Below are 15,104 nucleotides of genomic sequence, written 5' to 3' on the forward strand. Positions count from 1 at the left end.
GGAGCCCCTTGGTTCTTAGTCAGAAATACATAACATAATCATCTTAAAAGGTTTTTAAAAGTACATCTGGATCATGACCCAAATCTACTGAATAAGCAAAAGCCCCTGAAGTTGTTCTGAAGAACCACTGAAATAAGTAAAATTAACTTCTTAATACTTCTGATTTCTTTTTCTGATAATTCGAATGATTTGATTTTGAGGGATAACTAAATTTCTGGAATGCTCATAGACTGCACATAGACTCTGTACTAGCAAAACCATCTACAGGGTGCTTATTTGCTCTCAGCTTCTCCTACACTTCAAGTTACATTTTTTGGTTTTCTAAGCCACGTTAGTCTTATTGACTCTCATTCTTGCAATCTTAGATATTCCTGTTTTTCCACGTGTGGAATACTCTTTAATTAGCACTATAAGGTTAAGAATTAAATGAGTTAATTCACAAAGTGCTAGTATAGTGCCTGCCACAAGAGTAAGACGTGAATAAATGTTGAGTATTTCTGGAGCTTGAAACATAGTGGGCAGTTACTAAGTGTTCACTTTTTCCTAATAAATCCAGCTCAATACCATCTTTAGGAACATTTCTTAGTTATTCCTTTTTACTGCCTGGTATTATAGTTTGATATCTACTTACTGCTAATACAAAATAAGTATTTGTTCTTCAGAAGTATGTTTCCCAGTAGTCCTTTAAAGAGCAACTTCTTTAGAATAGTATCAGTGTGACCAGTGTGACCACATATAACCCTTACTCTTTGTTGGATATAAACTGAAATGTTTCTGTATATGAGAAGCTGAGAAATGTTTGAAAACAATAACATAGACATCTTTTTGAGTATTGAATGGTAATTAGAAACTTTGATTTATTAAAATTTTTAATAAAGAATTTTGAAATATATGAGTCGAAATAGTTCTTAAGTTTATGATTTTCTGAGAACTTGTCCTTAGGAAACGATAATCATAAATATTTATGTACCTTTAAATCGACTATTATTGACTCTATAAGAGATGATTTATAAAATTACATTAATTTTAAAGCATTTCCAGTAATTTCAGTTTAGTTTCCTATCAAGTTTTTTAATCCAAACTATAGAAGTGGGTTACTTTTTTTCTTCTCCCGCCCCCTTTTTTTTTTTCCACCTACCCAATCTCTAGGGGGAAGTTGTAAGCAGATTGATTGGCCAAAATGTAGGTGATATGCATGAAAAAAAAAAAAAAGGAAAATTTAACCAGTATTATTAGAATTTGAGGCTTGTTTTGGTCTTGATTTTTTTTTTTTAGATTTTTAATACTTACTGGAAAGTTGCACACTGAAATTCATTATTTTTAAAATTAGAAAATAAAAGAGTTATAGGCAAGTTCCTTTTACAGTCCATGGCCTTAAGTGATGTCCATTTTTCTCTAGGCATTAATATCAATTTGTTGAAGACTCAAGGGAGAATTTTAATCCCCTTATACCTTCAATTTTGCAAAACCTGCTTTAAAACAGGTTTATTATTTCTCGTTTATGGAGTAAAAGTTAAATTCATCTTTCAGCTTGATCACATTTTGTATTTTTCTCTTTCCTAATACGATTCAGGTGAGGCTGATTTCTTTCCTATACTCTCACAAATAACATTCTCACTCTGATCCCTAGAATTTTGTCCATGTTTTTTCCAATTAAGTTACTGTATTAAAAGAAATTATTTTGTTCTATAATATTTTGGCAAAGGAATGTGTTTTAAGTTAGACCGGAAATTAAAAAATAAAACTGATTGAAGTAATCAGATTTTTTTTCCTGTAATAGTGATCACTTCAATAAAAATTTTGAGCAGCTGAGGAATTGAAAGAATGGAATGATTTTTACATTTTTTTTTGGAGTATATATTTTTCAGTAAGTGTTTTTAGTGTTTTTTTGTTTGTTTGTTTTGTTGTTAGTGTTTTGAAATACTTGAGTACTCAGAGTTAGTAATCGTAAAGCCCTGGGCGAGTCACTTAATTTCTGATGTTCCTTTTCTCTCTGTTGAGTAATGGTTTAGATAATTTCTAAACCGAGGTGTTTTGCATGCAATAGGTGCCTAGTAAATGTTCCTTTTACTCTTGACTCTTACACCGTTATTGTTTTGTTTTCTCTTGATTGTTGCTTAATCTCTTATGCGTAGAGGACTGTTTCTGTGTTTTCAATTTTTATTTTTTCAACATTGTGGTAAGGAAGTTCTTGGAAAAATATGTAACATTAACCATGCAAAGTTAAGCTGTGGTACGTAATCTGTGTTGTGACAACCCAAGGAAAGACCTTGGAAGAGATTTCAGTGGTAGATTTGGCAGGAAGATTTGTTTAAAAGTCATACTTTAAAACTATATTAAGTCTGATTTTGAGGTTTTTAATCAAAGATGTTTATTTTGTGGCCTGAATAAAATAATATGTGGTTTTCTGAAACATCTTTGTTCTTTATTTTGGATAATAACATTATATTTGTGTTTTGTGAAAAAATGAATTAGGAAATACTGAATTGACAACACTGACATTAATTTGGTTAAATGCATGATCTTTTTTGATAATTGGGAACTCATTATAGATAGCCATCTGTTTTGAAAAGTTCTATTTAAAAAAAAATAGAAGATAATTAAAATAAGAATTTGTGTGTCAGGCACCTGGAATAAGCACTCTCTGTGTATTTTGTCTTTTAAAAATCTGAACAACCTACCTTTAGGTAATAATAGTATCCTTAATTTATGGGTTAAAGTACTGAGGCTCAGGGAAGCAACTTGCCTAAGGCTGTATGGGCTGTGATCCACTTAGAGACAGTTATTAATTATTATATTTAAGTATTTCCTTTAACACTAGTATAATTTTATCTGCCAGATTAGTCTTAGCTTTGTTAAATTTAAAGATAATTAGAATATTCATGGGAAATAAAGTTTCAGTTCTGAAAACTGGAAATTTAAGTGTATAAATATTTAAATTTGCTTTAGATCTTCTGGAATTTTAAGTTCTGGTATTTTATGCATTATGAAATCATGCTGAGTCAAGATAAAATAAGATTTTGGAGTGGTGCTTTTTAAAACAATTCTAAAATTACAGATACAGTTTCCTTTTTGCTTGATGAAATAGCCCTTTTACCCAATTATTGTTGTTTAGTTGCTAAGTGTGTCTGACTTTTGTGACCCCATGCACTGTAGCTCTCCAGGCTCCTCTGTTCCATGGGATTTCCCAGGCAAGAATACTGGGGTGGGTTCCTGTTTCCTCCTTTGGGGGATTTTCCCAGCCCAAGGATTGAACCTGGGTCTTCTGCATTGGGAGGCGGATTCTTTACCACTGAGCCATTTGGGCAACCCCTTAACCAATTATGCAAAAAAAACATTTTTTTTTTTTTTTTTCCTTTTGTAGAGCTATAAGATTCAGGGGTTTAGACAAAATTTTGTCCTTTACTCCCCCTTTTTTTGGAGGGTGGGGTGATGGACAGGTTAGATGTACTCAAGTTTAATTGAATTGATCAAACCTTTTGATTCAGTCTTTGTGGCAAGCCTTTCTGGAATATATTAGTTTAAAATATACTGATAACTAAGTATAGTTGTATATTCAGTTTTTTTCTTTCTTTTTTCTTTTTTTGACTGCAACTTGTGGCTTGTGGGATCTTAGTTCCCCAACCATGGATTGAACCTGGGTCCTCAGCAGTAAAAGCTCAGAGTTATAAACCACTGGATCGCCAAGGAATTCCCTATCATTTTCTTAAATATGTTATTTCAAAGGGTAATACTTTTAAGAGTGAAAGATGAGTTTTGTGTAGTGTTAGTGTAGTAGGACGAGGTAAGAGTTTTAGGTGTACCAACTGCAGCCTGTGTTTTTAAAATATAGGTTATTATCTTATGATTTCTTTGTTGTTGGTGTCGTTAAAATGAAAATTTTGAGTTAGAGTGGAGAAGATTAATCTCTATAAACTGAGACATCTGGTTAGTTAGAATATTGTCGTATTCTTTCAGTATGGTAGGACATTATTCTTCAGTTAATTATTAAGAATGGCTTTTTGCCAAGATGTATTTACCTAAATACTAGCTTTTAGTCAAGTTTTGTTTTTTTCTTGCACTTTTTTTTTTTGCCTGAGTATTTGCAAGTGTCTCTATTGGTGTCTCAAGTAGGTTGATTTCAGAAAAAAATAAAATAATGCCTAGTACTCTTGTATAGTGTCTGTGAATCTTGTATTTTTTTACTGGCAGTTTTTGAGTGAATGTAGTATGCCAGATACCCTTAAAAATTCTGCTCATATGCGCACACACACCCACAAGCACACACAGGTACTAATCTAATGGGCAAAAACTTTTTAGGGTAGATTGCAATTATGATTTATTTAACAGATGAAGAAACTGAGGCACAGAAAATCACTTGTTTATGGTTATAGCTAGGAGCCAGGATTTGAACATGGACAGCCTATCTTATAATTCATGTTCTTAACTACTAGGCTACTCGTTTTTTATGAGTAAAGCAAATTTGGTTATGTTTAGACTTGGGGTAAATAAAGAATAAATGATTTGAGGAAAGAATCTTAGTCATTATTTCTAATTCTGTTTATTATGATAAAGACTATTCAGTTGTTACTATTCACATGAAACTTTTACTTACATAATTATAATTACAGCTATTTCAGTTCAGTTCAGTCGCTCAGTCATGTCTGACTCTTTGCGACCCCATGAACCGCAGCACGCCAGGCCTCCCTGTCCATCACCAACTCCCGGAGTCCACCCAAACCCATGTCCATTGAGTTGGTGATGCCATCCAGCCATCTCATCCTCTGTCATCCCCTTCTTCTCCTGCCCTCAATCTTTCCCAGCATCAGGGTCTTTTCCAATGATAATTATAGCTATTAGGTAAATACTATTTCCCCATTTACACATGAAGAAATTGAGATTAGGAGATGTGTCGTAATATATTCAAGTATGGATCGTCCCATGGATAGTAAGTGATGAAGATTGAAATTTAGTCAGTCTTCTATTCCAGGGTTTGTTTTCTTAATCTTTATGGCATACTGTCTCCCAGTGTAGTTTGTTTAAGTATGGCTAACTGAGTAGTGTGGAAAAAGGTGAATTAATTCAAAGGAAAGACTATATAACCACTTATTTTTTCCACTGAAATGAAATTCCATTCTTTTTGTTTTTTGTGCAGTAAGGAAGAGCTGTTTTTATTCAGGTGTATCTTTAGTTACTTGATTAAATTCTTACACAATAAAATTCGTGATCACTGGGAATGGGTATGTAGTCTATTATATTTTATTAGTTTTTTCACTTATATTGTTAGAACAGATAACTGAATTTTAAAATAATTAGAGTATGAAAGATGATACATAATATTTAAAAAGAATTTGGAATCACTTTAGTATTCTGTACTACCTCAGGCATGTTCTTGAAACTTGGTTTTCATTTTATCATTGATACGAGGAATTGCTAATATGTAGCTATTTCCATTGGTACAAATTCTTAGTTATGTGGCTCTCAGTTATTCCTATATATAATATTTTTGGGGAAGTGGGTTAATTGGAAGATTAATTTATGAGAAATAGTATTTTAAGCTAGTGACAGTCTACTCTGAGGAAAAGTCAGATATATTAGTATTTATGATATTGAAATGGAATTTATACAATATCTTTGTGTCACTCTGGTTAAAGATTATGAGGTTCTAAGTTTCTTATAGTTAATTTTGTTTTATCTAATTATATTTGAGAAGTAAGATAATTCTTTCTGCATTCCTATTTCCTTTTGGAAAATATAGGAATTTTTGCATTGATTTTTATACTTTGGCTTGGTAAGGAGTTAGTTGATATTTGAAAAACAGTTGCAATTTGAGCTAAAGTGCAAAAGTCATCCAATAACAACTTATTTTTATTCTTGGCTACCGTTTCTTTTTAAGGTATGTAAAATTTCACTGATGGTTTTGCTCCTATTTTTATAGTTGCATGTAGTCTTTATTTTTCCTTCTAGTATTATTTTTAAGTTATTTAGAAAAAGCACCAAGAAACTGACATTGTTGTACACCTCACAGTAGTAATTAAATATATATGAATAATATAAACTATAAATTTATTGTATACTAAAACTTGCTACTTAGAATACCTTTAAAATTGTAGCACCATATAGTTTTCATCTTGTTTTGTTATTCATAGTCTGCGGTGCATAAGTTCTCTACTGAAACGTATGTCATAGTTTGACAGTCATTGTTTACAAGTAATTTTCTCTCTTTTTATTACAATGCTTCCCCAGCAAGGACAAGTTTGGAAGGTTTGCAAAGCTTTTCACCTTCCCTCTGCCCGCTTGCCCGCTTTCAGATCAGTTTCATGTTTCATAACTTCTCTTTCTGCAATCCACAACATAGCTATAGTAAACAGTGAAAAAACATTAAATTACAGTATTGTATTTCCTCACACATAATAGGTAACTTTTCAAAGCACATACCCTCTTTAAAATACAGTGAAAAGAAGTTAAGTAGAAATGTTACCATTTTAGTAATTCACTAGAAAGCAGTTAATAATGTCACAGAATGAAACTGAACAGTATTGAAGATTATTCTGTATTGCTAATAGATCAGATAAAAAGTTCTAATAATAATACCTTACATTTGTACAATGCTTTACAGTTTAATATAGAGAATGCTGTACTGCTGATGTGGTCAAAATGTAAACATTTCCATTTATTCTGTGCTTATGAGATATAGAATAGATGTAGATTTCATTGTTTGAAGTGCTGCTGGTATGATGGAAAACAATGTTGTAACTCAGATTTTCGGCAACACAAGTTAGTACTATAAGGCCAGTTTTAGCACCTTCCAGTTCTTTTGAACTAGGGCTCTTGTATTTAAAATGTTTAGATTGAATGAAGAGAACATTTTGGAAAAGACATTTAAACATAAGCTTTTACTATATAACACATAGAAACATTTCCAGTACTCTTATTGAATATTTAATTTTGTAATACTTTATTAGCTTCAGATGAATACAATCCTACCTCAAACCAAGAATTTTTTTTTTCTTTTTCTTTTCTTTTCTTTCCTTTTTTTTTTTTTTAGGTTTGAGCTTTTTCCTTCACTGCTGTTCTGCGCTAACTGCTTTGAAACTTTCCATGCATTTTTTTTCAGTAGAAGAACATCTCTGTACTGTCTCCCATTGCATATTTCAGCTGTGACAGTCCCTGCACTTTGCCTATTCATTTTATCACCTGCTCACCAAAAACAAGTATCTCTCTAATTTCTGATTACAGATTTGCTATTATTTCTTTGATTTTAGAAAAAGAATGCATTTCACTTTTTTTTATTACTGTTGTTTTATAGGCTTGTGGAGACCCCAAGGCAAAACCATCCTACCTTATTGACAAAAACCTGGAATCTGCTGTGAAATTCATAGTCAGAAAATTCCCTGCTGTAGAAACTCGCAACAACAATGTAAGTCATTTAAATTTTTGTATTACTTGATTTTAGTCATCTGTAGTGGAAGTAATGGTCAGTACTTGAAGTAGCTCTTATTTATCTAATTCTTTGTATTTTGAATATATAAACTATATACATTAAAGGCTTTTAGAGATAATATTCTTATCTCAGAAATTGATGAAAAAAACGATTGAGCTACATTGCCATTTTATTACAGAAAAATAGGATCTTGATTTCTTAGGTATACTTATTCCCTTTCAAGTTGCAACAAAGAGTAAGGTAATAGATATGTATATATTTTCAGATATTAATATTTGCATGACTAGTTAGGGAGTTTTTTCTTATAGTCATAGGTTTAACTTTGTCTTGAAGTTAGAAGATGTCTTCATAGAGCTTGTATTGTTTTTTAATAATTAGCTGTGTTTAGCCTTAAAATGTGTGTTTCTTTTTATAATTGAGAAAAACTTGTTATATTAAATAAGATAACAGGCTGATGGTGTTAGGATCTTTTATTATTCCATATTACATTTTCTCAGATGGTAAAATTTTTCATAGTATTGTATTGAAAGATGGTCACATTTAGAGTCTTCCCAATTCCTTCACATATCCTTTGGTAATTCTTTATGATAACCGCTATGAATAACTAATTTTAGGAAATTAGGGTTATTTTTCACCTTACTGTGGTATTTTCATTTAAATTTTGTTGACTTGGACTCTTTCTGCATGTTTTCTCTTCTTTTTTCTCTGGTGACCTTATAATTCTTTTCTTGTTTTCTTAATGTACAAACTTAGTCTAGAAATTTCCTCTTACATATAATCTCCCTACTTTTAAGAAGCTCTGCTTAAAAGATACTTTGTCATCTTTTGGCTTCCTCAAATCATATGTATGTTCATTGGAGATTTGTATTTAGCCTGTTATTCAACTTAAAATATTTTAATGTGAAGGAAAAATACCAGTCAGAACTAACAAAATAAGTCTGAAGTGCTTTCTAAATAATTTTTTAAAGTTTTTTTTTTTTATTTTAAAAGTTTTCTGTTTTTTGTGAATATGGGTTAATAGAAGTCTTTCTTTTGTTTCACAGAAGATTTTCTTTTATCATTGGTATGTTAAGATATCACAGTTAGTTCCTGATTACATATGGGTAATTAAAAACGTACATGTCTTCAGAACATTATTATTGTGTGGAAAACTCTTTCTTCAATTGTTGATATTAGTTCACTAACTCATCTGAGAGATTATATATTCACTCTAAAAGAGATTTTATAATGAAATCTGTTTTTTTTGTTTTTTTAATTAGTTTATTTTCTATTTTTTAACTTTACAATATTGTATTTATTTTGCCATACATTGACATGAATACACCATGGGTGTACATGTTTTCCCCTTCCAGAAGCCCCCTTCCACCTCCCTCCCCATCCCATCCCCCAGGGTCATCCCAGTGCATCAGCCCCGAGCACCCTGTATCGTGCATTGAACCTGGACTGGCGATTCATTTCACATATGATAATTTACATGCTTCCATGCCATTCTCCCATATCATCCCACCCTTGCCCTCTCCCATAGAGTCCATAATGCTGTTCTATTTATCTGTGTCTCTTTTGATGTCTCGCATACAGGGTTATCTTTACCGATTGACTAAATACCATATATATGTGTTAGTATACTGTATTGGCGGAGAAGACAATGGCACCCCACTCCAGTACTCTTGCCTGGAAAACCCATGGATGGAGGAGCCTGGTAGGCTACAGTCCATGGGGTCGCTAAGAGTCGGACACAACTGAGCGACTTCACTTTCACTTTTCCCTTTCATGCACTGGAGAAGGAAATGGCAACCCACTCCAGTATTCTTGCCTGGAGAATCCCAGGGACGACGGAGCCTGGTGGGCTGCCGTCTAGGGGGTCGCTCAGAGTCGGACACGACTGAAGCGACTTAGCAGCAGCAGCATACTGTATTGGTGTTTTTCTTTCTGGCTTACTTCACTCTCTATGATAGGCTCCAGTTTCATACACTTCATTAGAACTGATTCGAATGTCTTCTTTTTAATGGCTGAGTAATATTCCATTGTGTATATGTACCACAGCTTCCTTATCCATTCATCTGCTGATGGGCATCTAGGCTGCTTCCATGTCCTGGCTGTTATAAAACAGTGCTGCGATGAATGTTGGGGTACACGTGTCTCTTTCCATTCTGGTTTCCTCAGTGTGTATGCCCAGCAGTAGGATTGCTGGGTCATATGGCAGTTCTATTTCCAGTTTTTTGAGGAATCTCCACACTGTTCTCCATAGTGGCTGTACTAGTTTGCATTCCCACCAACAGTGTAAGAGGGTTCCCTTTACTCCACACCCTCTCCAGCATTTATTGCTTGTAGGCTTTTGGATAGCAGCCATTCTGATGGGCGTGAAATGGTACCTCATTGTGGTTTTGATTTGCATTTCTCTGATAATGAGTGATGTTGAGCATCTTTTCATGTGTTTGTTAGCCATCTGTATGTCTTCTTTGGAGAAGTATCTGTTTAGTTCTTTGGCCCACTTTTTGATTGGGTCGTTTATTTTTCTGGAATTGAGCTGCAAGAGTTGCTTGTATATTTTTGAGATTAATTGTTTGTCTGTTGCTTCATTTGCTATTATTTTCTCCCATTCTGAAGGCTGTCTTTTCATCTTGCTTATAGTTTCCTTTGTTGTGCAAAAGCTTTTAATTTTAATTAGGTCCCATTTCTTTATTTTTGCTTTTATTTCCAACATTCTGGGAGGTGGGTCATAGAGCATCCTGCTGTGGTTTATGTCGGAGAGTGTTTTGCCTATGTTTTCCTCTAGGAGTTTTATAGTTTCTGGTCTTACGTTTAGATCTTTAATCCATTTTGAGTTTATTTTTGTGTATGGTGTTAGAAAGTGTTCTAGTTTCATTCTTTTACAAGTGGTTGACCAGTTTTCCCAGCACCACTTGTTAAAGAGATTGTCTTTTCTCCATTGTATATTCTTGCCTTCTTTGTCGAAGATAAGGTGTCCATAGGTGCGTGGATTTCTCTCTGGGCTTTCTATTTTGTTCCATTGATCTATATTTCTGTCCTTGTGCCAGTACCATACTGTCTTGATGACTGTGGCTTTTGTAGTAGAGCCTGAAGTCAGGCAGGTTGATTCCTCCAGTTCCATTCTTCTTTCTCAAGATTGCTTTGGCTATTTGAAGTTTTTTGTATTTCCATACAAATTGTGAAATTATTTGCTCTAGTTCTCTGAAGAATACGTTGGAAGCTTGATAGGGATTGCATTGAATCTATAGATTGCTTTGGGTAGTATACTCATTTTCACTATATTGATTCTTCCGATCCGTGAACACTGTATATTTCTCCATCTGTTTGTGTCCTCTTTGATTTCTTTCACCAGTGTTTTATAGTTTTCTGTATATAGGTCTTTTGTTTCTTTAGGTAGATATATTCCTAAGTATTTTATTATTTTCGTTGCGATGGTGAATGGAATTGTTTCCTTAATTTCTCTTTCTGTTTTCTCATTGTTAGTGTATAGGAATGCAATGGATTTCTGTGTGTTAATTTTATATCTTGCAACTTTACTATTTTCGTGGATTAGCTCTAGTAATTTTCTGGTGGAGTCTTTAGGGTTTTCTATGTAGAGGATCATGTCATCTGCAAACAGTGAGAGTTTTACTTCTTCTTTTCCAATCTGGATTCCTTTTATTTCTTTTTCTGCTCTGATTGCTGTGGCCAAAACTTCCAAAACTATGTTGAATAGTAGTGGTGAAAGTGGGCACCCTTGCCTTGTTCTTGATTTTAGGGGAAATGCTTTCAGTTTTTCACCATTTAGGATAATGTTTGCCGTGGGTTTGTCATATATAGCTTTTATTATGTTGAGGTATGTTCCTTCTATTCCTGCTTTTTGGAGGGTTTTTATCATAAATGGATGTTGGATTTTGTCAAAGGCTTTCTCTGCATCTATTGAAATAATCGTATGGTTTTTATTTTTCAATTTGTTTTTGTGGTGTATTGCATTGATTGATTTGTGGCTATCGAAGAATCCTTGCATCCCTGGGATAAAGCCCACTTGGTCATGATGTATGATCTTATTAATATGTCATTGGATTCTGTTTGCTAGGATTTTGTTAAGGATTTTTGCGTCTATGTTCATCAGTGATATTAGCCTGTAGTTTTCTTTTTTTGTAGCATCTTTGTCAGGTTTTGGTATTACGGTGATGATGGCCTCATAGAAGGGAGTTTGGAAGTTTACCTTCCTCTGCAATTTTCTGTAATAGCTTGAGTAGGGTAGGTGTTAGCTCTTCTCTAAATTTTTGGTAGAATTCAGCTATGAAGCCATCTGGTTCTGGGCTTTTGTTTGCTGGAAGATTTCTGATTACAGTTTCAATTTCCTTGCTTGTGATGGGTCTGTTGAGATGTTCTATTTCTTCCTGGTTCAGTTTTGGAAAGTCGTACTTTTCTAAGAGTTTATCCATTTCTTCCAAGTTGTCCAGATATTTTATTTGCATATAGTTGCTGATAATAGTCTCTTATGTATTATTGTGTTATTGTTAATTTCCCCTTTCATACTTGTTAGCATTTGCCTTACATATTGCTGTGCTTCTATGTTGGGTGCATATATATTTATAATTGTTATATCTTCTTTTTGGATTGATCCTTTGATCATTATGTAGTGTCCATCTTTGTCTCTCTTCACCGCCTTTGTTTTAAAGTCTGTTTTATCTGATAATGAGTATTGCTACTCCTGCTTTCTTTTGGTCTCTATTTGCATGAAATATCTTTTTCCAGCCCTTCACTTTCAGTCTGTATGTGTCCCTTGTTTCGAGGTGGGTCTCTTGTAGACTACATATATAGGGGTCTTGTTTTTGTATCCGTTCAGCCAGTCTTTGTCTTTTGGTTGGGGCAATCAACCCATTTACATTTAAGGTAATTATTGATAAGTATGATCCCGTTGCCAATGAAATCTGTTTTACATTTAATCTTATGCTTCTCTTTCTCATGGCTCATAAAATCTGTGATATGAGCTCTTCAGGGAATCTTTTCAGTTTAATTTATATGTGTGTGAAAATTTCTGTATGAGAACATAGTTCCTTGATATGAGACCTTTTATTAGAAAATCAGCAAGATCTGATTAAACATATATTCACTATTTCATATCAGTATAATTTTTTGTTGAATAAATTGATAATCTGTGTTCTTGATTTGTTGGGCATGCTGTTTACAGTAATGCTAGGTTTTTGTTATTGTTGTTTGTTTTTTAATAGTTTATTTTTCAACTTTTGTAACACAGAATTGACTTTTAAAATAACTATTCAGATATGATTCACATAGCATACAGTTCACCTGTTTAAAGTGTACAGTTCAGTGGGTTTTAGTTCATTCACAGAGTTGTGCATCCCAGTGCCGTAATCAATTTTAGATCATCTTCATCATTCCGACAAGAAACCCCAGACCCATTAGCAGTCACTCCTGCCAGTATCCTCACCACCTCAGCTCTAGGCAAACATGAATCTCCTTCTGTATGCTTGCCTGTCCTGTAGATTTTATATAGGTAAAATAATTAATGTGTCTTTTTTGACAGGCTTCTTTCACTTAGTGTAATGTTTCATGGTTTATCCAGGTTGTAGCATATATTAGTACTTCTTTTCTTTTTGTTGCCAAAAAATATTCCGTTGTGTGGATATATCACCTTTTATTTATCCGTTCATCAATTGATGGATGCTTGAGTTGTTTTTGCTTTTTGGCTATTACAAATACTGCTACTATGAATGTTTGTGTAAAAGTTATATGGACATATGTTTTTTATTTCTTTTGGAAATATACACCTAGGAGTAGAATTGCTGGGTCATGTGATAATTCTATGTTTAACCTATAAAATCAACTATACACCATTGTTAAATATTATCTCTACTTGTAGAAGGTACTCTGGTTGTATTGTTTGGAAAGTCTGAATTTTGTCATATGGCCTTTACAACTATTCTGTGTAATGCCATGCTGTTGTTTTTTTACACACTGAAGTACTGTGTGTACTGTTTGTGAAGTTTTGTGATCTTAGTTTTGATTTGGGCCTGCTAAAGTCCTCATGAGAAGTTCCTAGCGAGTTTGGGTTAGGAAATGAGGGATTTCATCTTGTAATTTTTTTAATTCTAGAGAATTATAATAGAATTATAATAGAAGTATAAGGACAGGGAATGACAGTACTGTCTGGGATGATCGGAGCTTACACATTTCTGGCTAAATACACTGAAGAAATGGTATCGACATCACAGTTGCTTTTTTTCTCTTCTTATTCCTGGTGTTTGGGCCATTGTAGAGATATGTGCTATAGAGCATGCTTGCATTATCTCAGAGATCATGGAGAATTACTGATTAGCAGTATTTCTGTTTTCATGCATGTTACACAAGCACCACTTGTCCCCAGTTTCAGAAAAGGCAGTCACAAAAAGATTGTTTCAGTGGAAAATTCAGCAAAATTTTTGCTTTCAAGTTTCTAAAATGATCCTTACAAAAAATCCAGTCTTAGTTTGCAGTGAAAAATTGTTGATTCTTTTTTGTTGTTTCTTTCTCAGGTATGTGCTCTTGTGCCAGCTCCCATACTTTTAAATTCAGTAGAAACTGGGAGCACATAGATATCTCGTATACAGTGAAGGAGGGCAGTGCCAACTAATAGGATTGGTTCCTAACATGGCTTCAGTAGCGATGATGTTGAGCTCCGTTGAGTCACTTTTACTGTCTTGTGTAGTTGTGACCAGTTGTAAATTTATAAATTCCACCCCACCCCCAATTTTGGACTTAGGGAGCATCCATACCAAGGAATGTGATTTATTTTCCTGGATCATGGTGTTGAATTAAATGCTCTGTATGCTTCAAAGTGGTCGATTAAATAAAATTCATATGAATAAAAGCCAGTTGTATTATAGCAGCTACATAACTGACTGTCTAATATATGCCAGGCTATATATATATAATATATATGTGTGGAGAAGGAAATAGCAACCCACTCCAGTATTCTTGCCTGGAGAACCTCATGGACAGAGGAGCCTGGAGGGTCTGTGGGGTCATGAAGAGTCGGACATGACTTACGACTGAACAATATATGTGTGTGTGTGTATTTCTTTTTTAACTAAGATTTATTTATTTATTTTTGGCTGAGCCAGGTCTTGGTTACTGTGAGTGAGCTTTCTGTAGTTAACTGCAAGCAGACACTACTCTCTAGTTGCAGCAGGCAGATCTCTCACTCTGGTGATTTCTTTTGCTGTGGAGCATAGGCTCTAGGGCTCGCGGACTCGGTAGTTGTGGCGCATGGGCTTAGTTGCTCCTTGACATGTGGAATCTTCCTGGACCAGGGATCAAACCCATGTGCCCTGCGCTGGCAGGCAGATTCATAACCACTAGACCACCAGGGAAGCCCCTGACTATATATTTTCATAGGCTTTATAGATTTTCTTATTTAATTTAGATAAGGAAAACATTTCTGAGCTGAGAGGTTATTTGTACCATGTCTTCCATTATTTTGAAAGTGTAACTGTCAAACGGATTTATGATTTGTTTCTCATAGATTGCTTATGAACATACAGAGGGAAATCTGTTATTTCCCTGGATGAAGAAAAGAGTAGAAACTCCTTATTTTATCAATAGGTAAAAGTTGTTTTGCCCAAGAAATTCTGAAAACTAATGTTCAGGTGTATATTAAAACTTTTAAGAATTTTTTTTCCTAAACTTCTAAAAACTTAAT

The 15,104-nt window shown here is 33.9% G+C and overlaps 1 protein-coding gene across 21 annotated transcripts in view; it reads left to right on the forward strand.

Moving 5' to 3' along the window:
- NCKAP1 (NCK associated protein 1) overlaps positions 1-15,104 on the forward strand; it is a 112,920-nt gene that overhangs the window by 8,017 nt on the left and 89,799 nt on the right. For 18 of the 21 annotated variants that reach the window (XM_081580981.1, XM_081580982.1, XM_081580983.1 and 15 more), the window contains exon 2: positions 7,289-7,399. Coding sequence is in view for 15 of the 21 variants with exons in the window: in XM_081580978.1 (XP_081437104.1) it covers positions 7,289-7,399 (111 nt within the window). In the remaining 6 variants the exon portion in view is untranslated. Of the gene's footprint in view, positions 1-6,225; positions 6,244-7,288; positions 7,442-15,104 lie in introns of all 21 variants that reach the window. The other 3 variants (XM_081580969.1, XM_081580973.1, XM_081580986.1) reach the window with 2 other exon arrangements.

This window comes from Giraffa tippelskirchi, chromosome 3 (assembly GCF_054371585.1).
Source record: "Giraffa tippelskirchi isolate mGirTip1 chromosome 3, T2T-mGirTip1v1.2.pri, whole genome shotgun sequence".
Classification (NCBI taxonomy): Eukaryota; Metazoa; Chordata; class Mammalia; order Artiodactyla; family Giraffidae; genus Giraffa; species Giraffa tippelskirchi.